At 39.5% G+C, this 24,983-nt stretch overlaps 1 protein-coding gene across 6 annotated transcripts in view; it reads left to right on the top strand.

Annotated features, from left to right (window-relative positions):
- The window catches only part of cdin1 (CDAN1 interacting nuclease 1), a 50,792-nt gene that overhangs the window by 10,296 nt on the left and 15,513 nt on the right, over positions 1-24,983 (top strand). For 3 of the 6 annotated variants that reach the window (XM_026151979.2, XM_026151980.2, XM_080294206.1), the window contains exons 3-11: positions 116-161; positions 1,177-1,241; positions 2,048-2,108; positions 5,128-5,200; positions 12,305-12,384; positions 12,762-12,811; positions 14,237-14,304; positions 15,562-15,627; positions 15,790-15,895. In XM_026151979.2, coding sequence (XP_026007764.1) covers positions 116-161; positions 1,177-1,241; positions 2,048-2,108; positions 5,128-5,200; positions 12,305-12,384; positions 12,762-12,811; positions 14,237-14,304; positions 15,562-15,627; positions 15,790-15,895 — 615 coding nt within the window. The remainder of the gene's footprint in view (positions 1-115; positions 162-1,176; positions 1,242-2,047; positions 2,109-5,127; positions 5,201-12,304; positions 12,385-12,761; positions 12,812-14,236; positions 14,305-15,561; positions 15,628-15,789; positions 15,896-24,983) is intronic. The other 3 variants (XM_080294207.1, XM_080294209.1, XM_080294208.1) reach the window with 1 other exon arrangement.

Below are 24,983 nucleotides of genomic sequence, written 5' to 3' on the forward strand. Positions count from 1 at the left end.
TTCATGTTCTTTTAGATTACAGGGCAGCTGGCCCCAGCTTTGAAGCTCCCTTCTCCCTTTGTCTCTGTGCAATGCACTCTGGTAATTAACTTTGTCCTTCTTTTATTTGTTCCAGTCACTCGCAGTCCACTCTTCTGAGCATCTTCTCCCTGGAGTACCAGGTTAGAAGTTTTCTTCCTTTGTGAGCCCTGACAGGTGCCTAATTGAATGATGAATGTCCCTTTATTTCTTTGTAATTGAACTGCCAGCTTTCTGATTGGTTTGGAGGATGTCCCCCCCTCACCATACCCCCGTTTATTTCGCCCCACACCACCACCCCCTCCTCCTTCTCACGTTCACGTTGAGGGCCTTTGCCTGCCTGAGCCTCAGTGGATGTCTGCCAAGCCTTCCCATCCATCTGTCTAATAACATCTAGCCCCTGCTTATTTGGTGGACCTGTAATAAATTATGCTAAACCATTATTATTCTGACAATAATAATTTCCCCGTGTAGTGCGGCTGTGTGTGCTAAATGTTTGCTGACTCGCACTGTCACTGCTGCTTTCCACGGCTGACAGTGGATGATGATAAATGGCCACTGCCGCCAGTGGCAGAAGGCAGCACAAGCAGAAAATGGAGTCATTTATCATCCCACTGACAGGTGTCAGTCACACTGCCCGTCTCTGTGGAATTACATTTTTTTGTGTGTAGTAGTTTTTAAATAAGTTGTTTTTAACCAGTGCTCTTCCGCTATATCCCCTGTTCTCCTTCTTCTCGGCAACGATGGCAATTGAATTGCATAGAAATGTCAGGGTGTGAAATGTGGAATAATGTCATTGTTTGATCAAAAAAGGAGAAGTGAATACAGGGTTTGAATCAAGAAGGTAGATGGAGATAGCTGGTTTGAACGAGAGTGCCTTGGCACAGTTTGACCCTTACCAATATCATTGAAATTAAATTGCTGCTGCAATTGTTCATAAAGAATAGAGCATGGAAGAGAAGCCAAGGGTGAACAAGTTAGCATTTTAGTCAGGTCAACCGGAAATGGAAAGCACTTTGTGCCTAAAAATAGTACTAACTTAAGAGCTGTATCTATGCCTATGTGTATGTATCTGTGTGTATGTGTTAATTGTTTTAGCTATTATGATTATTATGCCATTAATCTTCATTTTTCTTCATATTATTATTACATTTAAAGAAATGGATCAAAAGGACATTCTCAAGACACCATGTGCCGGATGTTATTGAAAGCTACTACCAAAGGTATTGTGTATCCGTGCTTTATATTGTTTTGTTTTCTTCTGTTTTCTTTCTAGATCGTTCTCCTTCTTTATCGTTTTCTCATCTCTCTTACTGTTTTTCTTCTTCCTTTAAATCGTTCACCGACCCCTGTGTGTGGCCTCCATGACAATTATAATCTCTTACAAACAAATCACCACCCACAGGATTCATTCCCGACCCCCACTTGCACCTGCTAGGCTAAAGCTCTGTTCTCCGTGTCAAACTGAAAGCAGGAAAGTAAATAAATAAACCAACCATTGGACATTTGCCTTACACACAGGCTTATGATGGGATGATTATCTGTAATTCAATGAGCATGGTTAAATTTAAAAAAAGAAAAGAAAGAAAGAAAGAACTGAAAACAGACTGTATTGGGAAAAGCCTCTTTGCATATTGCAATTAGCCTTTATCTAGCTTATTAGGCCACTGTTCTGGAGAAAATAAAGCTGGATAATGCACTTCTAATCTACTTACAACAACAAACCTCTGAGATGATCTGGGTAAGATCTGAAGTGTGTTGCAGGTTTAGCTGGCGAGGGAAAAAAGGCTTTTTGGGCGGCAGGGGTTAACTAACTATCATATGCTTGTCTGGCTTCTTGGAAATTTGAAGCCCTTCAAGCAGTGCTGTTTTAACCACACGGAGCCTGCCATATGCCACCCAGGGCAAAGTCATCTGGGACATTAGCATGTCTTGGCTAGCCCGATCTAGCCCCCTTCTACCCTTCTGTCTGCCTTTGTGGGTCATGTTTTTTTTTTCACTACTCTTGTTATTCTTTGTTATAATGAAGGTATCTGAGTGAAGCCAAGGCACAGCCTACTGCTCCTGTCCTGCTTGAATTGGCCAATGAGGTAATGGCATAACTTTTTTTTTTCTGTCTTTTTACTTGCCAATGAAAAACACATCTGAGTTTATCCTTTATTTTTTCTATAAATGGATAGATAGCAGTTGGCTGCAGTTTTTGATTTTCTTCCTTGTCTGTTAGTCATTATCAAAATTGGTAAAATGGTTGGCTCAATTATCAATTATTTAATGTAATTAGCGCTCGGCTCCATTAAGCAGATGTGAAAATACTTTTTCTGTTTTATTATGTAATTTTCCAAATTGCAGTTGAGGCAGAGTTGATACAAACTGCGGACAGGTGAGACTGGGGTCATTAGTTAATTCCTCTCTTTATTATTTGATCTGTTATTTTCTTTGCGAGTTCAGTGAAGAATTTGTAGTCTTGTTGATGTAGCAGCAATTGTTTATGTGCAGCTTAAATCCATGTCATTCAGTGGTACAAAACTCAGGTAGGTTGGAAATTCATGCTGTAAGAAACCTGTTTCTTTCAGAATTTAAGTGATCACTTATATTTATTATATTTTAAACCTAGTTAGTAAATGTTTGCTATTTTTAGGGTAATGCCAAACTCTTGTTAAGTGTTCCAAAATATAAATCCAACTATACTATAGTCTCAATACACTACATCTTAGATGGTTACATTACTTCTTACTGAATGAATGAAAATCTTTGCATTCATTTTTTGTAAGTTCACGACATTTTTCGTCTTACAGATTATAAAGGAAGAGAAAAGGCCCGATAACCTTTTTAAACATTTAAATTTGCATTTGAATTTTGATTGGCGCGTGCACTAGGCAATGAAATTCGAGGGTCTCTTAATCTAAAATCACAGTAGTTCACATGCATCAGTGGTACCTCAAAGCCAACTGCCATTATTCATTCTCCGTTTAATTGACGCTTGATTTTTTTTTTTTTCTTGAAAGGATCCAATTCAGCTAAGAGATAACTGTCTATGAACCATTTAACTGTCATCTTAATATGCTACTTAACATTTAAACCAAGCACTCATGGTCTCCCAGACTGCTAATTGATGTAGTTTCATGTCTTTATGAGACAATATATCTCCAACAGAGGAAAATGATTAACAGTGATGAAAACTATTCATAGATATTTTTTTGCCCTTAGAAGAAGCTCATGAAACAGAGATGGACTCAACATTCACTGTTTCTATCTTTATGGGAATTTTATGCAAATATTACTTGAATATGGCATTAGAACAGGTGCAGTTGTGCTGCACTGTGCGACCCATTTTGGTTTACAGTTTGATAAAACCAGAGTTTTAATAAAAACGAATTCTTTTTAGGCTCTGTGATTCTTAGTCACATGTTAAACTCATGAAGGTATGTGTTATGACCAGGGAATGAAGATGGACTCATGATTAATATGAAAATTAGGGAGATGCATGTACCTCAACTAATCAGGTAGTCTTTATTCAGGCTGAGCCTGCATTGGTAATGTTGCCATTTTTCATGTGTCAGCTCTGATGCAGGTTACCAAGAATCTGATTTTCTCTGGTTATTCAGGGTTCGATGGTTTGAGTTGTGAGCCGGCCAGGAAGCACAGAGAGAAAGGAGGGAAGGGAGAAAAGAAAGTGAGGGGAAATTAGAAGAATTAGAGAGAAGAAAGAAAGCTACTGTAACTGCAGGTTACAAATGCTAAGTCAGAGTCAGTACTATCAGAGGTCTTAATGAAGATGTAAACTCTTTGCTCACCCCTTAATTATTATAGACATGTTAAGCTTTTTTTTTTTTTTTTTTTTTACTAGCTGCCTTCTTAGTGCAATATTATGGAGATGTTAACAAATACTACTGTGGGTAAAAAGACATTGTTTAGACAGAAGCATCTCTGCTCCCAGCGTTACAAGGAAGCATCACAGAAAAGATGAAACACTCCATTCTCACTGCAAGCTGAGGGCAAATTCACTTTTGGTCCCCAATTATGCTAACAAGAGGAAAAATGATCTTTGGCTGGAAGAATGTTGTTTCGTAATGAGCTGGCTAGGAATGGCAAAGTCTTCAAGCAATGTTTTAATTCCCTCTATACTGAGTAAGCTGTGAATTTTAGTAGTGAATGACTTAATGCATCTTCTTTTATTCGCCGTATATTGTTTGAGCATTGGCCAAATGTAGACCTTGGAAAAATATATCTTATGCTAATGCACCCATATATATTTTTTGTCATGCTGTTCTTTATAATAACTGTTGTATTTTTTTAATATGTTAATAAAACATTGTAATAATAACAACAATTTTAGTATGTAGGAATGTATTGCACTGATCAGAGAGACACATTCACCATCAGTCGTTCGTGCTCTCTTACCTGTCAACTTTTCTCCTTGCACTCGACCATAAACACTGCTCACCTCTAAGGTGTGTTTGTGTTCAAAGAGTGCTGCTGCCATAGGTTCTTTCCTTCCTATTAAGGACTACATTCCCACCATCCCTCAGGTGTGTCCTATTGGTTCCTATAGTTTTGCCTTGGTGATCATTCTATGATTAAAGCTCTCCATTGTCTCTTGCCTGGGCACAGTATGTGCTGCTTTTTCTTTCAAGATGAGAGACTCAGGTTGTCTGTTTGACAGAAGGAAAGGCAATTCAGCCAGGTAGCTTGGCTGTGTAATAAGCGATCTCTTGTTCCTGTGGGAAAGGTTGATGCAAAGCAATGCTTTCAAAGACCAATTTGCACGCGGATTGTCAAAAGTAAGGTCAAGGTTTTGAAACGCAATAATATAATTTAGAGCCATTACGATCATTATTATCTATGTGACATCAGCCAAAGGTAAACTGGCTGTGCAATTTCAATGTCGTAAGTCTTAGGCTCTTTAAAATATGTTTGCACTTCCAGCTGGATATATGGGATTTTTTTTCTCAAGCAATTCTTCAGAGAGGAATATAAATTCCACCATCTTTTAAGTGAATATTAATTCCTCATTGACAGTAAAGTCTGTTTTTATTTAAGCTGCTTGTCTTTTCTGTTGATTTTTTTCTTTCCTTTTATGTTTTTTTTTTTTTTTAAATCTGTGTAAAGGTGGATCTGTCTCCTGCGCTGATGGCTCGTATCATCCTGGACAGGTTTCTTCAGGGCCAGGATGGTGGAATGCGTGAGTAACACTTTTCCATTTCTCACTCTGTCCTTTCTATCATTCTCCCCATCAGTCTTAATTGTAGCACTTTGTCTTTTTAATCCCTTTCTGTTTGAGTCCCAATTCCAGTCTAGCTGCTGTATTTTCAGCCTGTCAAACCCTAATGAGAGATAGACCACATTTAGTAGTAGCTGCATCCCAGGGCACATGACTGGCAATTAAGTACTAGGAGGACCACCCACCTCTCAACTGCAGTGTGGATCAATGGTAGCTCACCTCATCAGTGTTATTTATAACACCCCTGATTTCTTCCCTCAGCCTCCTTCATCCCCCAATGCATCCATCTATCGCTAGCATTCTCCTCTTCTCTCATTCCCTTCTCTTCCTCGCTGCCTGCTGGGGTCTGCAGAGGAAATTGAGTTGAGGGAAGACTGTGGCAGAAAAAGCAAACCATTTCTAGGTAGTGCTGATGGACACACTGTGGGAGAACAAAATTACAGACACAAATATTGTTGTTGAATGTGTCAAAGATCTTTTCCAGAAATTGTGGGAATTGTTGCCCATGTGTAGTCTGGTTAGTGTCTTTCTCCTGTATTTGTCCAAAATTCCTGCGTTTTACCAGTTTTAGTCACATTGTTAATTTATAACAAAAAATAAACAACTCCCCCTCCTCTCCCCTCCCATCCCCACACTCTGGAACTTCCAGTATCACACATATGCATATTATTTTAGTGGGTCTATCCCGAGGACTTTCTGTCTGTGCAGTAGTCACTACTTTGAGAGCGAATCACATGATGTCAAAAAGACGTGCTTCCAATTTAATCAAGAAAGAGATTAAAGTGGATGTGTGTTATTTTCAACTTCGCCACAGCACAGCCATTTGTCAAAGTCAAAGATGTGATTGCTTTGGACCCACCGTTATCCGCTGCCTGTCAAAATACTAGTCTGAGCTGCTTGTAGAACAGGGCATTCATCCACAAGCACTATGTCTCAGATAATGGCACACTGCATCTGTCCATCTCCATACAGTGAAAAAATGTTTTATTATTGCTCAGAATAGATTTGTACCAGATGAAATGTTCTAGAAAATCCTTGTTTAATTTTGAGCAGAGTTACAGGCGTACAGCATCTCACTTTTTTGGATGCTAGCAAATAATATCATGCTCCTTCAAAGAATAATTTCACATGCAATGCATGTTGTAAATATTTGCATAATATATTATCTAGTGAAATAGATTATATATATATATATATATATATATATATATATATATATATATAGTGCAGTAATTTGTTTCCACAAAGAAACGATGCAAGGATAATTGTCTTTCCTGACAATTAGCTAACAGGTTGGTTCAGTGCTATTGGCAGGCATATCTTTCATCCTCCCTCCAGCCTCGGACAGATCTCCAGTGTGCTTGTGTGTATTTGGGTGTTTTAGTCAGACTCTAGAGGAAGGGCAGGCAGGCTCACTGCAAAGATCAATAGACTTCTAAATAAGGGACATTACCTCCAACAGGGTGAGTGGCTTGCCTTTGCCTACCATTGTCGTTGTTTTTTTTTTATTTTTTATTCCTCTTCTCTTTCCCCTTGCATTTAAGAGACACATGAATGGGGCCTTTGGGACTATGGAATATATGTACAATCACTAGTGCCGGATCAATACAGAGTTTTAAATTGTTTTTGTACCTTCCTAGTGTGTGGGGTTTTTTTTGGTTTGCTTTTTGCTTGCTTGTTGCAACCCCCTATCCCCCACCAATCCCACATCGTCCTTCCCACTAGCTACCCACACTGCCACACCTCAACATGACAACAGCACCAGCAAACTCCATCCCCCTTCCTTGAAGCAGAAATATTGGAGAGTGTTTCAGTCAAGCAAAGTGAAAGACTATCTGGTGATGCTTGTACATGAATCAATACAGTCAAAGCAGTTTTATTATGTATTGAATGCAATATCAACATCCATAATGGTCTTTGCTTCTTGTCTTTTGAAGCTGGGCAATAGGGAGGGTCACTTGTTCACCCAAATGACACAGCTTTAGTATATACACCAGAATTCCTTGCAGGGTAGTACTTTCTTTGTTTTTCTTTCCAGACTTGTATCCAGCTTATGTGTCAGGGTTGTGAATATGATAGAAAAGTTTTATGAAACTATTAATAAATTTAAAAAAAAACTTTTTTTAAGTCAAGTGGTTATTATAAGTCTTTTTATTGGTTAAATCTATGTCTGTGTTGTTTATATAAATATACTGGATACTATATTTCATTTTATGAAAGTATACATAATGATAATAAAGCAAAATTGTATTGTTTTTAAATATTCAGTAATCTTGAGGAATACATTTTTAAATGATTACATTTTTTGTAAATATTTATACATTTTCAAATATTTCAAATAAGTGATTGAAAAAAAAAATGAAGATAATAATTTCACTGAATTTCAGTGAGCATGAATGTGCCAGCTCCACACAGAGAATCCCTCGCTGGCTGATGGATTCAAGTCGAGGACCTTCTTGTGAGGTCACAAGGGGTCATGCCTGCCAGTGCATGGGTCCTCTCATGTACTCCAGCTTCCTCTTACAATCCAAAGATGTGCATCTTAGAGTAACTGGTGATTGTAAATCGGGTATACATGAGAATATGAGCATGAATGGTCATCTGTCGCTGAGTTAGCCCTACGATTGACTGTCAACCTGTCTAGGGTGTGCCTCATTTCACGCCCTGATACCTGGGATAGGCTCCAGTCCCATCGCAACCCTGAATTGAATAAGCAGAAGAAGATAAATGAATGTGTGGATGGATGGAATTGCAGTGAATCCCAATAACGACAATTACTAGAGCTGAACTAACAATTGTGCATTTTAAAAGGTTTGCATTAACAGGAGTGGTAGGGACAGATCTCATGAAAACATTATTATAGGCACAGCTAACACATCTCAGCCCAATGAAAAGTTCTGTAAATGAAAGTATAACACTGCAGAGAGCTATACTGTCATTCCTATTCTGTATCATTAGATACAGGATGGTCGTATCTAGTAGTAGATTCAAAGTCACAGCAAAAACACTGGGGGAGCCAATGCTCTGTCTTCTCCCCCTCCTGCTATCTCTTCATCTTTCTTTCTATTCCTCCTTTGACAGGAGTTGATGTGCCTCTAGATTTAGACATACTTTTTGAGGAGGCAATTTTGCTAGCTATTTGACCTTTTCCATTTTCCCAAGGCCCAGCTCCAGATTAGATTGCTACTCCATGTTTTGTAACTATGTGATTCGACCGCCTTTAAGATTTATTGTCACATTCCTTTACAGAAGCCTTGTACGCAAGGTTATAAATGTCCCGTGTTTGATGTTAACACTGTGAGAATCTTAGTGTCTACTATGATCCTTTGGTTACTTGACAGGATTTATAATAACTTTAATGTTTCTCAGATAAAACGTGTTGATAACTGAATATCGTACTGGGTCTTATCGGAGCAAATTTTCAACGTGGTCGCTATGACTGTTATGGTCCCTTCCCTCTTGTGTTCAAGTGCTCCTCTCTTCTCTGTTACACCTCTCCAATGTGCAGAGATGGGGTGTGTATATGAAGCCTTTTTTTTCCAAATAATGAGAGCAAGGGCACTTCATTAGCAAGACGGGAGGGAGTAAGGAGGCAAAGACAGCATGAGTGTTAGTGTGTGCATGTGTGTATGCAAGGGGGCGGTTGCGAGGGAGGTAAGCAGCACCGTGGTACTTCACTTGACATGTATACTAATTACTCCTTTTCAGCAGAGAAGCTCCAGTCAGCCTCTGCCACAGTCTAATGGCCTGACCTGGGAAGCCTTTCTCCATAGCAGTGCCTCCCCAGATCTACTATTACTACACACACACGCACACATACACAGAGAAATGTGGAGTCTCATCTCACCGCTATCAGAAGGAATCAGGTGGAAGCAGATCAGTTCTGCCCCAGTAACCTCTTCAGGGACCGAGTTCCTCTTGCACAGGAGATACCACCTCATATCATCAACTAGCACCTACACACCACCACAGATAGTTTAAAAAGAAACACATACCCCCCACCCCCTATCTCCCACTCTCTCTCTTTCCCATCTTCTGTTTTTTTTTCTTTTTTCTCAGTGCGGGGGGATAAATTTAAAAGGAGTAAATTGGAAAATCAAATGAGGGCTTTAGGCAACCGCAGAGATTTGCAGAGCTGTCGGCCAGTGTTGGAGAGCCTCATCCATCATGTCCCACAAGTAGTCAATTCCTCTAGTATCTGTAAATGTTTTCAGATATTAGCCAATTTATATGCTCCGAGATTCATCATGGAAAATCAGCTTTAGCGGTGCACATTATCAGGACCTGTCTCTCCCTTGCTCCATGAAGTTTGATGAACGAGTGCCCCTCCACAGCTCAATGGCTTGCGCATGGGGAGTGTGCGGGGGTGTGGGCATATAGAGGAAATGGGTAACTGCCCACCCCCACCCGTGGAAAATAGTGGGTTTTTTAATTAATAAACAAACTTACAAAGGAGCTCATCAGTGTCAGGGGTAATAACAATCGTCATCCGTTATTGTTTATTACAGTCCTCCCTCAACAAATGTTGCTATTTAATGAGGTTTCTCTCTGTTTTTTTGTGTTTGCGATAATGACTTTTTCACCCTAGTGGAGAAAAGAGGAGTCCCAGTAGTTACAAATGAAAGAAAGTAAGCAATGAGAAAACATGCCAAGGTTCTGTTGCCGTTACCTTGCCTTATATAGTTTATCTTGTTTTGGAGTTGCATATGAAAACAGGCCTGTGATTTGTTTACACTGGTTGTTTTCTTTAGCAAATCCCTATGGAGGTGTAGCGTTTCACATCTATTATTCCCCTCTTCTCTGTTCCTTTTGTTCAGATGTTGACGGTGTGATATGGTGCCTTAGTCAGAATTTATACCAGCATGGGACAATTACAGTAAATTTGGTGAATGTTTACAAGGTGCAAAGTTGTGCTGCAGGGCTTTGTTCTCCGTGTCTAGTGTTCTACAGATTGTGCTTTTTATTTTTCTGCACGCATTTTTATGTGTGCCTCTGTATGTGCTTTGAGCGTGTGTATTTAAAGAGCATTGCTTGTGTGTTTTTGTTTCTGTGTGTGTATGTTTGCATATAGCAGAAAGGAGCTCAGGGTGTTCTAGAGGTGTGCTGCCGCGCAAGGCGGGGGCGTCTTTAATAAATGTATGCTGATGTTGGAGGCTGCAACGATGCGAAGGATGCAAGGGCCCTGTTGTTATTTACTGCTGTGTTTGTGCACAGCAGCGAATCCTGGGCCTGCAAATGGCATTACAGCCCGTGATGAATGAGCATTAGGGTAAACTCATTTTAAAAGCATCCTGATTTATTAGCAGCCTGGCCTTCCATTTTCATCAGGTCAATGCTTGGCTGAAATTCCACAATGTCAGCGCCAAGGTCACCTCTTTATGGCTATTTTTAACCCCATCCCTCAAAAAGCGCAGACGAAAGAGATCCTGGCACTTATTATGGCCGTCGACAAAAAAATATCAAAGAGCTTGAGAGACAGGGAGAATTCTAGTCCTGAAAGTGTGTGTTATGTGAGAGACCAAAATGTGGTGGTGGTCAACCTCCAATTATGAGTGCTAGTAAGACAAGAGCTTTAATGGCTAACGTTTGCCTTCAGGGAGGTTTATTACACACTACTGTTTTGCAGAAACAGCGTCAAATCTATAAAAAGACCATTAGGAAGAGGGAAAAAATCAATCAAAATGCCATTAAAGTGGAATAAGTTGCCAATATTGCTGATGTGGTTGCGGGTCCTTTGATTTTCCTTCAGATTATTAGGCACAGTCGAGTAGTGACTTTGTTAAGGGAAACCAGTGTTGTTGGGGAGTAATATGTCTCCTGGCTTCATAAAGTTTGCTGCCTCATATTTCCCACTTTATTGATTATCCATTATCATTTGTCATGAGGTGTCCTAACTCAAGGGGAAAATATAACCCTCTTTCTTCACCACCACCCGCATTGCACAGGAGCATGGTATGGATCTGCGTGTGAAGGTACCAATCTCTGAGAAAAATGAGCAGAGAAATAAAGCACTGCCCTGTGCCTTGCAGCTCTAAGAGGGAGTGTGGGGTTATGGGATGGGCTGGGCTGGGGGAGCACTGTAGCTGGCTGGGAGAGACTAAAACAGAAAGCAGGTTGCACAAAACAAGAAAAAAAAGCCTATGCAGGAAAAGATAGAGACGAAGAAAGGAGGAGGCGCTTTTGTTCTTCTTCCACCTCCTCTACTTTTTATTTCATCATAAGGTAGATGAGGGATCATAGCAATGGCTATCTTGTTTGTGGTAGTTTCCCTAAGTGTGTAGGGGATGAGAGCATAGAAAAGAACAGCCCGCCTTTCTGTGGGTGAAATTTATCTAACAGAGGCCTAATGATCCAGATGGCTATCAATTGATTTATTACATTTTTTTGTAACTTTTTTTTTCAAAATTGTATTAATTTTTAAATAAGCCATCGTGTCTATAACCGTTATATACTGTGTGCAGTTTCCTAGATGCGCTTGAGAACTTCTGCGATGTTGGTATAGGCACCATCCATGCCTGAAATGTGAATAGAAACATTCCATGTATTGTCTCTAATGCGCCAAATCTGTCAGGCGCATGTGTACATATATATCACTAAAATGGTGTGCCTCAACCATTTCGTCACACGGTGATACAATCCATTTAATCCAAATCTTTTTTAAGAAATGATTTAAGGAATTTTTTGCTGTTGCAGTAACAGCGAGTCGATTCGCAGGCCTCCCTTTCTGATTTATAATGTTAGTAGAGCAAGAATAGGGATGAGAGATGCAGAATAGTCAGCGTTCATAACATAGATAAACTACATGAAGCGCCTGTGCTTTGGACTGAAACATTTATCTATAGAAAATCTGTACAGACACCAAGCAACCATCTAATAGGCTAGTGCAGAAATACTGTACACAGGTTGGTGGGTTAGAGGCTGTCCGGGCTGGTTTTGTTTATAACACTAACTGTTTTGCTTGGTTAAATCCAGCAGTTAGACATTTTCTTGAATAAAATTATGTGGTCATTATTTTTTTCCTTTTTCTGTCTGTCTCCCTCTCTTCTTTTGCTGTCTTATTCTCAGCATCTAAATCAGTCCTCAACAGCATGCTGAAGGAGCCATCTTTAATTCCAGACCAAATTTTGGCCAGTAATGTCTACCAAGTAAGGGTTTTAAGTTTTGTACTTAATTAACATTTTCCAGAGAACTGTTTAATTGCCTGAGAGAGATAATTCTATTTAATTATATGAAATGTTATTATTTTAAGGCATTTGCTGTGTCTCTACTTAACAAATCGAAAATTGCTTGTGCACAGTGAGTTTTCAAAAAAAAATGGTACTCTACACCTGGCTGACAGACGGCATCAGCGGCTCATGTTTGCTGATGAGGTCACGTGAGAGCCGGCGGTCATGCCTGCCAGTCTGCCAGCATCTCCTGTGTTTTCTCCTTTTTTTTTCCAGCAGTGTATGGGCTTCCCTCACCTCCCTTACACCCACCCACCCTTTTGGCACGCCATAATATTTCTTCCCCCTCTTTTCAGTGCACAATAAATGACTGCTGTTATGGACCGCTGGTAGACTGCATCAAACAGTATCCTATCCCATAAAATTTTAAGCCTGAAATTGACGAGGAGCTATTGAAGGGGATGAGATGTGTCTGGCTTCACCTGACATAAAAGTTCTGCTTCACAGAGGAAGTGTTTCATCCTGCCTGCCATCCCAGTATCATCCATACAGGGGCTGGAAGGCGATGGAGGGAAGAGGAGGAGAGGATAGGCTGATCTAAATGCATCTCTATGTGCATGCTGTGAATCAGACCCAATGTTCTATGATACAAGAAAAGAAATATAATTCAAAAGCTTTTTGGAACAGGAAAAAGAGCTAATACTGTTACATACATATTTTTAAATGCATTTTAATTCATTACTATTTACTTCTGATCATTTTATTCAGATGTGCACTACAGAAAGTTTTTACTACATTTGTCTAACTTAAGGTAATGATTTATTATTCATTTATAATTAATTTGTCCACCTCATTACTATTCTTCCCACACACTTTCCCCACCTACACACACCCCCTACTCGTCTAGTAGGACCTTGGCTGTAGGGGCAGAATGGAGCTCGGGCTTTTTTAGGGGCAACCAGCTGGGTAGCAGATCAGCTATTTTCAAGGGGAGGAGAATTATTTGAGTCGGTGTACACGTGCACGTCCGTATGTTATTGTGTCTGTCCAGGCTTTCTTGCCCGTGGTGGGGCTGTGTTGTTCTGTTCATAGCCAGTCAACCTTGTCCCTATACCCTCCTTCCACATCCCCCCCTTTTTTAACATTCTGTGGCAGTCCTCTCAGTGTCAACTTAAAATCAGTTACTCTGCCACAGAGAGTTCATTATAACCACCGCACTGCTATGTTCTTTCAAAGAAGTCATCCACACATTGAATCAGTTGCGTGGCTACTAGTTACAGTATGTATAAATATATATATATATTTATGTAATTAGAAACCATTTTGGTTGTTTTAGTTTTTAGAGGGTAATATATTTCTATAAGAGCTTCTTTTTCTCTTTCAAAAATAAAACCATCATCATTGCATATTTCCTTTTATGTGCCTTCTAGCTTTGCACATCCTTAATACAATATGGCATTTATTCTAAAAGTATTTTTTCTTCAAATATTATAAAGTACTAGGCAGAGTATCTCATCTATGCACTTTATGCATTTTGTCAAATTGGCATTTGTTTTTTCTTTCTTATTTAGATAATGCACTTCAGAGATTTGTTGTGAAAGCAGATTTAACTTGACCCGAACTCTGATTATGCTTTACTGTATGTTAGCATGAGGAGAAATGGCTTTTGCTTTGCATAGTAAATCAATAATGGAGAAGAGCAGATTCTTAACTGTAACTGATGGTAAACATGTGCATGTAGTCGAGCACTGAATTTTCTGGTTTCCAGAGAATTTAAATTTAAAAGTCAAATGTATCGTAGTATTGTTGGAATCCTTGACTCGATTCTCAGCGCCATAGGCCATGAGCATGAAGTGCTGCTCCGGGAAAAACTGAAGGAGAAGAACCTTTCCTTTCTGGGTAAGCCATCCTTTGACCTTCTCATTACATTTTAACATGAAAATGAAAACAACTCATAAGTCATATTGGAACCATATGGACATTCTTGACTGCAAATATTTTTTATTTATTTATATTTCTCTCTGCGTAAAGCTGTTTTGGGGGATTTGATGTTTACAGAAAATCAAACAGATTGTTCTCTGAATATCATCTATTTTTCTGATGCTATTGCCATATTCAGATCAAATTAAATGAAGATGGAATGTTCAGGTATGGAACTATAGAATCCCCCCATCCTCATATCACCCCATCCCATCATCATTTACTAGGTCAGATGAGTGATGAAGAATAAGAATCATTCCCACTGTCATTACGGCCGTATCATTTATTTGGACATGGAGTGCTGACCTTTCTTCAGGGCTGTACAGAAGACTGTTCTAAAGCTGTCAGAGTTCGAGGGGCACGAGGGCCACTGAAGCAGCCTCACCCCATCTGATAAATGGATTGGAAATAAGCTACCCAACAGCAGGAATGGACCATTAATTTTAATCAAAGCTGATCTAAAAAAGGCGATCAGAGCCACATGAGAATGTCAACAGCCCAGTGGGTGTGTACAGAGGTTCCCATCCTTATACACACAAACACATTTCTACACCGACATTACAACATCTTGGATGCCTGGATATCTACCACAGTCCTCTGGTAGCCTCGGTGACCTCTCTCTGCTCTCTTTCTTCATCCGTGGCTGATGCTACCTCCTCACCAGCACTAACCGCCACCCTCCATCTAGCCACAATTCTCTTCCATGCCCCATTAGTTGAGCTTGGCTGAAGACAAAGAGGCAGGCCTTTGGAACTGAATGACCTGGTCAGTGAGATTTAATGGAGAAATCAGGTGTTGGAGGGATAATGGCTAGAGCACGCCAGAAGTCAAGGACAATGGCTACAGCTTGTGCAGGCAAGGGTCAGGCTTGCAGAGACTATAATGCCAGCCTTGTCTCCTTTCTGTATATTTTATAAAGCACTGCCAAAGAGAGCAATACTGTAACTGGAGTTTAGAGTATTTTGTGCAGTGACAGCAAATACGTGGCAGATGTAGATAATGGTTTAACTACACTGGCTGTGCTCTACTGCTGTTTTTCTGCTTTGCTCACGCTGAGCGGTTTGTTGCCAGCATCTTTGTGAAAGCAGTTAGATCAGCAGCCTGTGACTGATTGTTCATATAGAAGGTTACTGCAAAACAGCAAGCATAACATTTCTAAACTTTTATTTTCAATAGATGAAAACCACCTGAGAACTATGGGCTACGACAAAACACCTGATATCATCCTGGAGGTTCCAGTTGGTTAGTATTTACATTATGAATGTAACCTCACTTCAACCTTAGGCATCTCTATTGTCAAAAAGTTTTGGGATTTTTTTGTATATGACTGAAGAAACAAACAAAACAAATGACCTCGTCTAACTAGTTTTCTTAGATTTGCTGTGTTTTGTTATTTATGAAAAGCTGTGGAAGGACACATTGTACACTGGATTGAGAGCAAAGCCTCTTTTGGAGATGATCAAAGCCATCAAACCTATCTCAATGAACAATTCTGGAGCTATTGGAACAGGTGAGCCCTCTCTTTTTTTTATCTGTTTTGTTTACTTTATTGGCCATCAAAAATTTGCCAATGTTATTTTATCAGTTTTCATATTCTTTATAACTTCTCCTTTTTCACTAGAAACTATGATCAGGTATTCTCAGTTGTATAAAGAACTCCTATCTCTGTCCGCCAATGCTTACCACTTCCTCTCTGGCAAAGGCCACTTTAACCACAGGATTCCACATGCTACAGCTGCACATTACACTACTTCCACATTCACTCATGTTCTCTGAGACCTTTAGAGCCTGAATGGTCTGCCTGTGAGCTTGATTGTTTTGTTGAATAAACACATTGTGTTGGAAGGGAAGCAAGGAAATGGGTGACTAATGCCTGGCCTCTGTAGCATGAGAACTTTTGGACAGGAGCAGGTCCTGACGGTGGCGGGACAGAGGTATATGTGCGCAAATACATTTTTCAATGAATCTTAGAAGTGATAACCTGTAGAACATACTGACCTATTTAATATTTAATTTGAAACCTGAATAGAGTGGACACAAACAAGTGGAGTCCACATCTTAGCCTTGGCTGACACCAGGTTCCCATATCACACTATAGCCCTGATCCTCCACTAATGGTTAGCTGACATGGTGGTGCAGGTTCTCGTCATTGATGCTGTGTTCAGTGAATTATGATAACTTTATTTGTATGGCACTTTTCAAAACACAGAGTAACAAAGTACTCAACAACGGTCACCTTAAGGTGCTTTATATTGTAAGGTAAAGACTCTACAATAATAGAGAGAAACCCCAACAAGTAAACTGCCCCCTTTGAGCAAGCACTTGGTGACAGTGAGAAGGAAAAACTCCCTTTTAATACAAACAAACTTAAACCAGGCTTGGGATGGGCAACCATCTGCCATGACCAGTTGGAGGTTTCTCTCATGTCTGTATGTTTTATTAGAATGTGTGCAGTATGTGATATAATGAGATTAGTTTGAGATTTGATGTATTCATAGAATTAGGTCTAAAAGTATTTGGACAAGGACACAGTTTTTGTAATCTTACCTGTGAACACCACCACACTGGATTTTAAATCAAACAGTCAAGATGTGACTAAAGTCCAGGCTTTCAGCTTTGATTCAAGAGGTTTTTAAAGTGTTGCATTGGACTGGACTGGTTCTTATATAGCGCTTTTCTACTCTGAGTGACTCAAAGCTTTATACTACTAATTCATTGACCCAATCACGCCCATTCACACAAGCTTGTTAAGTGCTTACTATCTAACATTCATACACATTCGCACTCCGATGGATGCATCGGAGAGCAACATTGGGTTAGTATCTTGCCCAAGGATATTTGGCATGCAGACTGGAGAAGCCTGGGATTGAACCACCAAACTTCCGGTTAGTAGCTGATCTGCTCTACCACCTGAGCTCATCGACACTGTGAAATGCTATCTGATCAGTGTTGCAGCCAAATGCTGATCTTTCTGGAATACTTGCAGCTTGGTTGGATAGTTTGTGTTAGTCTGAGCCTTATATATTTGCTCATATGTGTCTTTCATTTATATTCACAAGGCTAGCCTTGTCCAAGTATATTAAGGTACTGACAAAGTAGATCCTATCACGTCAACCAGCAGCCAGTCAGACAAACATTCTGTGTCAAAAAAAGAGAAAGAAAAAATGTCAGACCCCACCTTTTTCAGCACCCCTGTAAATTTTATTTGACATTTACAACTGACATTTCAAAATGTGCCCTAATCTTTCTGTTAGACCATACGCATGATCATTTGAAGTACAAGTGTAGTCCCTGATGTTCATGTTTGTGTTTGGAAACGCAATGACACAAAACTATAACCTGTTAAGAGCAGCAGGTGAAAAGAGAACGGTATCATTACCAGCTGAAGGCAAGGCTGTTTTTTTTTTTTTTCTTCCTCTGATTCTGTTAACATGTCAAATGCGGTCTTGGAGACTTTTGTTTAAGCAGTGGCAACAACAAAGACAATGTTATAACAGTCCTCTGTTAGTCGGTCTGGATGTGTGATGTTGACCGTGTGTTAGTACTGCAGCATGTACAGAATTAGGTGTTTTGTTGAGATCCAAAAGAAGGTTGAATTTAGCCATAGGTGTGGGCTGTTTAAATCTTTATCTGTAAGTCCCTACTCCATATACATGATATAATGTCTCGTGTTTTTGGTTTAAGAACTCATTCGCTTTGGGCTAGATAGTGTCTACTTCACTTTTCACTTCATCTCTCGTTAGTTGGTCTCAGTTTTAAACATCAACCAACAGGTTGATGTTTGAAATATTTGTCCATTCCTTCATTGCTCAGTCCGATTTCAAAGTCTAAACTGTTCAGTTTCCTTTTTGACCACCCTAAGAAGGGCACACCAGTGTTTGTAATTACTTCATTGCCTCTGATTGACATTTCCAGTGATTTGCTTATTTTTCATGAATTCCTTCTTTGCTTTAACTGAGCTGGGTTACCCAGAACTGTGTTAATTGTTCTTCACTTGCCCTCAAGCATTACAGAGTAAGGATGTGTTTTTGTAGACGGATAGAAAAAACATAACTAATTTTCCCTCCAAAGCCCTCACCAACTGCATTTATCATCCAAACAATAGTCTTGCCAACACAGTAACCCCATAATGAACCCCTCTTCAGTGGAGTGAGGGGTAATGACGCTTCACCTACAATGCTCCCAAGAAAAAAAGGGAGAGGACAGAAAAAAATGGAGAGAAAAAGACAGTCTTCTGCAGAATCAGACAGCGTGTTCAGGCCCAGTGCCTGGATGAGATGGTGAAACAGCAGCTATTGGTGTCTTCCAGCCATCAATCTTAGCTGGTGGCGTTCCAGAGCCAGTGAGCCCTCTGCTCTGACGGATGTTCAGATAATTGAGTGATCCATCTCGCGCAACTATCAGAGTTGCATAAAAATTATTCACCTGCTGGTGAATATTAAACACATAATGAGCCTCTTGTGTGTTTTAGGAGAAGTGGATAAGGTTAAACACAGCATGTAATGAAATATGGACTCTTATGTGGTAGCACCTTAACTGCCCCTAGTTGATTATGGTGTACTTATATCAATTACGCTTGGCAAAGTTCCTTCCATAACTCTGCAAGCAGCAATTCAAATTCTGCTCATGCATTTGTCTGTCTAGGTGATCTCATACTTTAATCCAGAGACCATGGAGATAATTATTATTTGCTGACTTCTTGATTATTTTTGCACTCAAATATTGTTGAAACATTTGCCTAAGTTATGTAGCAATAGAGATTTGGGTTTTTACCATTTGACTGAATAATAGTTGACATAATTGGATAATTAAAAAAAAAAAAGATTATAGTTGCTTATTAAACCACTTGTAAAGGCTACTTTTTTAGAATGAAGGACAAAAAAAACTAAATAAGTTTTTATACTTGATGGAGCTAAAGTTTAATGACTGGTCCTTATTATCAGGAGAGCAGAAAACTGTCAAAACTACAATATATCCAGGCTCAGAAACCTTATTGCATGCTTATTGTTAACCCGCCAGACTTTTTAGGTTCATTGAGGTAGCTAATTGCCTTTATTGCAGCATTTGTGTACCAAAAATAATCAATCAGGTAAATCAGAAAATGCAGCAACCAAGAAAATAACTTTTTTATCGTGTTTTAGTAGATTAAACATGTAAATGTGGGTATAAACGAGTGTAATTCAGAGCTCATTCATCACTTTTCAGCTCTTTCCCTTCGTTCCCTTTCCCTATTCCACCCAGCCGAACACAATGAAAAGCCTGTGTGACAATGAGCGTGGACGCCAGCTCCCCTCCTCCCAAAGTAAATCAGCTGTGCGATTCGTAAACTGCAAATGTGTCAGAGTTGAAAATGTTAGCACTCTTAATGGAGGCTTGAAAAGGTTAGATCTGATAAAAAGCTGTCAGACGTCCACAAAAAATGATTTATAGCAAAATAATGGGACAGTATGCCTCATTTCTCCCTCATATGAAATGGGGGTTAAGACTTTTGGGTTTGCTATTATACATCATCTGGCTTGACCACTTGCAAATTTAGTGAGACTTGAATGCACACACACGCATTATGTTTCATCTGGCTCCTTTGTTTCAGTAATTTTGAAGGCCTTGTTGTAATGCTGATAATTTATGTCCCCACATAATTAGTAGCATAAAATTCTCATGCACCAAAAGCACTCATTGATCTCCATTCTTATCTGCTTATGTGCGTCCTTTGTTACACTTTTGTGATGGAGGAAATGGTAAAACTAATGAGAAAGTCATAATTCCAAAGTCTCACCAGACCGTTCCTATAACATCAATAATCTGCTTGCTGACACATTACCTCATAAATAGACATACCTAAGATTTTTGTGATGTTTTATATTAGTTGACACGACCACAATTAGAAATCTCCAGTTCTTTGTGAACTTTTTCTAGTTATATCAAGGGCTGCATGCTGTAGGTTTTACAGATGAAATTGCGCATTAAGCCTGTTAGTCTCAGAATGTCAATCCATTTGCGACATCAAATTAATTTCTCGATTCATGATATTGAACATTGCCATCCATTTTTAATGGACATGTCCATCATTTTTGTTGAACTTTCTAAAGCCTTGATAACAGGAATGCCTAATTAGTGGAGTAGAGTGTAATGTTACAGTGGGTGTTTGATATGCCCTATTGAATTCATCAGCTGGTACTTTTAGCTTTAAAATATGTAAGGCCTTCTTCTAGATATTTGGATCCATAAATGTAGTTTGTGTTCACTTAAATAACTGTTTATATATGACTGAAGCTGCTCATATTTAGAAATAATGTTTTGACCTTGTGTGCTTCTGCACATGTTTTCTCGTATAGTCCCAGTTAATGCAGTGGCATAAGAGTATTAAAGGCCTCAGCATCTAGGACATCACAAAGGAAGAGCAGATAGGGGATGTCACCTGAGCGAGGGAGCCCAAAGGCCGTGGCTGCCACTGATTCAATGAGGCTGGACATTACAAGGCCATCCCTGAGGACAGGTACTGGCGCTTCTGGGGTGACAGTGTGACACCTCCAAGACCTGTGCCCTGCCATACCTTACCTCAGGTTCTTGTCATAAATGTGCAAGACAAAGAAAGGGGGTGAAAAATAAATAAATAAAAAAGTATCCATGGCAATATTAGCCTTTAATGAATAGCTGATAGTCACTAAAGTGACAGAAACAATATTTGAATAGATTCATTATAGCACCAGCCAGCAGTCTTTTAGTTTCTCAATTAATCTATTCTCTTGTGATGTTTAAGAAAGAGCTTTTTTTTTCTGGCTTACAGTTTTTCTTCTGTTGTGTAGTTTTGGGCACTTAATATCAATAGAAAATTCTAGTTGTTTTGTGGGGGGGGGGGTGTTTCTGATAAAGCATAACTGTCTCCGCATAGCCTTCCTGCTATTTATAGTTATGGATGCCCCATGCAGTGCAGGAACGTGGCCTCTTTTATTGTTTCCTTTGTTATGACATCCTCACGTAGAATATTCCACAGCAAGAAAAATAGCCATCCACAGTGGTGGTTCCTTTAGGGCTTCGCAAGTGTTTGTTTTGGGGAACGTCAGCCCACAGAAGTGCAATGCTAGCCCTCTTGGAATATTAATGGTAAATGACAAGTCGGCCGTGATGCTTCAAGGATTTCATACTTTTAAGGATGCACATTTGGGTGCATTGTTTAAGACGTCTGGGGTGTAATCCGCACTCTCAGGTCTCTGGCAGCCTCAGGATTTAGCTCTGGTTAAGCCCCATGTCTCCTATTTATGTTGGTAGGGTTGTATGTGTGCATTATCCAAATTTGTCATTTACCATTGAATGTGAGAGCAGCTTTGACATCGCGCTGTGTGTATAAACGAAGAGCAGGACAGAAAGCGGCACCCCAGCGATATATACCCCTCCTCCTGTCTTGCTGCTTGCCTGTGACACTGTGAGATGGAGAGGAAAGCCTGAAGTAAAATGAGGTGCAAGCATGTCTGCTCCATGAATTCCTGTTTTGGTATGGAACTTTTTGAAGATGAACGTACATTTTTTTTGTCAGCTTTCACGATGTATGTCATCACACTTAAAAAGACTCACTCCTCCCCCCCTCATTTTCTCAGTCTCGCCGCCTTCTTCTCCTTCTTTTTTCCTCTACATTGACCTTCTGGGTTTCAATCCAGGAAGAAGCCAGCAGCATTTGTCAAAAGCACAGAGAGACTAGTGGGCAAGGAATCGAAAGGCTTTTTGTAAAAGTCAGTCTAACAGGAGAATTTTAATGGCTGTCTGACCTCTAAAGGACATTCAAATCTACATTACCCTCAATGTGATGTTAAACCTGCAGTAATATTTTCTTGACAGCGGGACAAATAGATTTGTCACACACTACATGATGCTTTATATGCATCACACAAAGGCCTGCACACTCACAGGTGCTAAATATCTTCACTTCTATCTAGATAAGTTCTAGAGATAATGCGAGTACGTGTGAGTAGTATCTGTTATATTGATCTAGTTTTTTCATTTAAAGACCTGCGAGTTCTGCTATAAATCGGTCATGGCGAGAAATTAATGGTTCAATTAGGCTAATTTAGCATTAATTTATGTTGGTCAGCATTGTCTTTGTGTATTTGCTGGCACGGAAACGGTAAACACTTTTTTTTTTTATTCCAGTCCAAAAATAAAAGAATTATTTTTTAACAAATGACAACCAAGGAAACAATGCTTCATATTTCTGCCTTTTGTGTTTAAAGAGCAGCACTGTGTGTACCAGATAATGTGCTGGTACTCGTGGTCTGTAGAGGCCCATCAGTCACTGTGTGAAGCTGGTCGCTTGTGATAAGTGGTTCCTTATAGATAACCTAGACAGTAGGCTTCTTTTTATAGACACACTGTCCCTCACATAACCTTGTTTTTTATTGTTGTTGTTTTTTCCCGCTCATTCTTGTTTCCTTTTCCCCTCCACACTGACTTCAGCCTCTTATTTAGCTTCCACGCTTTTAGCTTTGTATCTTTTTTTCTCGCTTAATCAAACAAGTAATGACTGGATTTCTGTAACTAATATTACCAGCAGAATTCTGATCATATACAGTGAAGAAACACACACACACACACACACACACACACACACACACACACACACACACACACACACACAAAACCGTACACTTGCAATACATGTGCATGTGTGTACTGCAGTTTTAAGTGCTTTCCTGGCTCACATTCATCTGTGTGTGTATGAAAGTTAAAAAGATCCTGACAAAAGGCTCTTGGTGATTTATACCTATAAAAAGCTTTTGATATTCTAAACCAGGAGGCAAAGTTCTTCCTGTTTTTGTTATATCTCACAAACTCTTCTCTGATAATGCAGCAAGTAACAGAAAGGATTTTAAAGAATAAAATAAATTATATTTAAAAAAAAAAACACCAGTTGGCCTCTAAATGACTTCAAAAGCAGCCATGCTATTTTAAATGTACTCTAAGCATTCTCAACTGCAGTTAAGAAGAGATTTCTATTTTTTATCATTTGTCATATGACCTAATTTCTATTCAAAAGTACATTTGAATTGCTTGTTCTCATATTTAAATCCTATATCCGATTGTATCCAGTAGCAGTCATTGTGACTGATGTACCAAAAGTAATTTAGTTTAAATACCATATGAAGAGATATTTATTTTTGAGAACAATGTTTTATATTTCAGTATTAATTCACTTCTTTGCATTGTTGCCAGAAACACTGAAAGAGATATAAGCACATTTGAGTTTTTCCCCTCACTGGCCTGGCATTTGTTAAAGAGCTTCGTCAGAACCCTCTTCCCCCATCTTTGTTCCCAGGCAGCCCTTTCCTTCTCCTGTCTCTGGTTTGAGTTTCACGTCTCTCGGCGGTCTGATTGCCTGATAGCTTAAACATCTCTGCCTGCCTATCCTTTAGTGGGAGTGTGTAATCAAAGACACATGAGGAGCCTGTGTCCAAGTGCTGACCTTCTGCTTTCGCTCATCAATTCTTGGGGTTAATGTACAGGATCTATCAGGTCAGCAGATTTGTCTGCACAAACTCTGTCAGGTCTATAAACGATTGGAAGAAAAAAATGCGTCTGGCTGCTGGCTCTTATGAAAACTGTGTAGAATAAAATGAACACAAGAAAATTTCTGCTTATATATTTTTCACCACATCTTTGATGGTATCAGTATTTCTGTTCTGTATTTGTTTTTTTATGACTGTTTTGAAATAAACTTCGTTGTGAGGAGGTCTATATGTGATTTTGGAACAAAAAATCCTGTAACATTTGTTGATGTGATTTTTCACCATAAGCCGAAACAGATGGCACGCAATCCTTTTCCTCTAGACTGATGCAAGTTAACAGGGGCATATATTTCTGAACAAGTGAAATCTAAACTCTTAACAGAGTTTGAGGCTTTGACCCCACCCCCTTTGAATGGCCGCCATAGAGATGTCAAAGAAATCTATTTCTCATTTTGAGTGATATCTCTATCAGTTGGCACATTCGCACCATGAGTCTATCCCAATGTTAAACCCCGAATCTGTCTCTTCAATGACGAGTGCGCACGTCTTAAATGACCACTCGTATCTTTTTGTTATGTGTCTGTGAGGTTAAAAGTGAACGGGCAGAATAGAGCTGTCTGGTGAAAGGCCTCTGATAGAAAGTGCCACTTCCATTTGAGCGCAGCTGCAGCAAAGCCTCTGCTGGCTCACTGTCCAGCCCGACACTTCACATTCTCTTCTCCTGCGATTGGAATGGATTTGAAAACTGTTAACTTCAGACAGAGTTTTGGCTTGACCATTTCTGATCTCTTCCCATTTTTTTCATTGCTTATCTCCCACTTGTTTTGTCAGAACCAATGACTGTCTCAGACGCTGTTTTCTTTTTGTTTACTTAAGTTTTCTGACTGCGTTCCTTTTTTTAAAACTTGGACTCAAAGTTGATTCCAAACCAAAGTTGGTACTCCTAAACCCATGTAAAAAATATTTCATATACAGTTTATATTTAAATATATACTGTCATGCACCGTTAAATTACATCTTGCATAACTTTTTATTCAACTTTCCATTGGACATACCATTAAGCTCCAGAATACACCTCCTAATTTGGTGATGAGGGGGTTT

The sequence above is a fragment of the Astatotilapia calliptera genome, chromosome 19 (genome assembly GCF_964374335.1).
Source record: "Astatotilapia calliptera chromosome 19, fAstCal68.1, whole genome shotgun sequence".
Lineage (NCBI taxonomy): Eukaryota > Metazoa > Chordata > Actinopteri > Cichliformes > Cichlidae > Astatotilapia > Astatotilapia calliptera.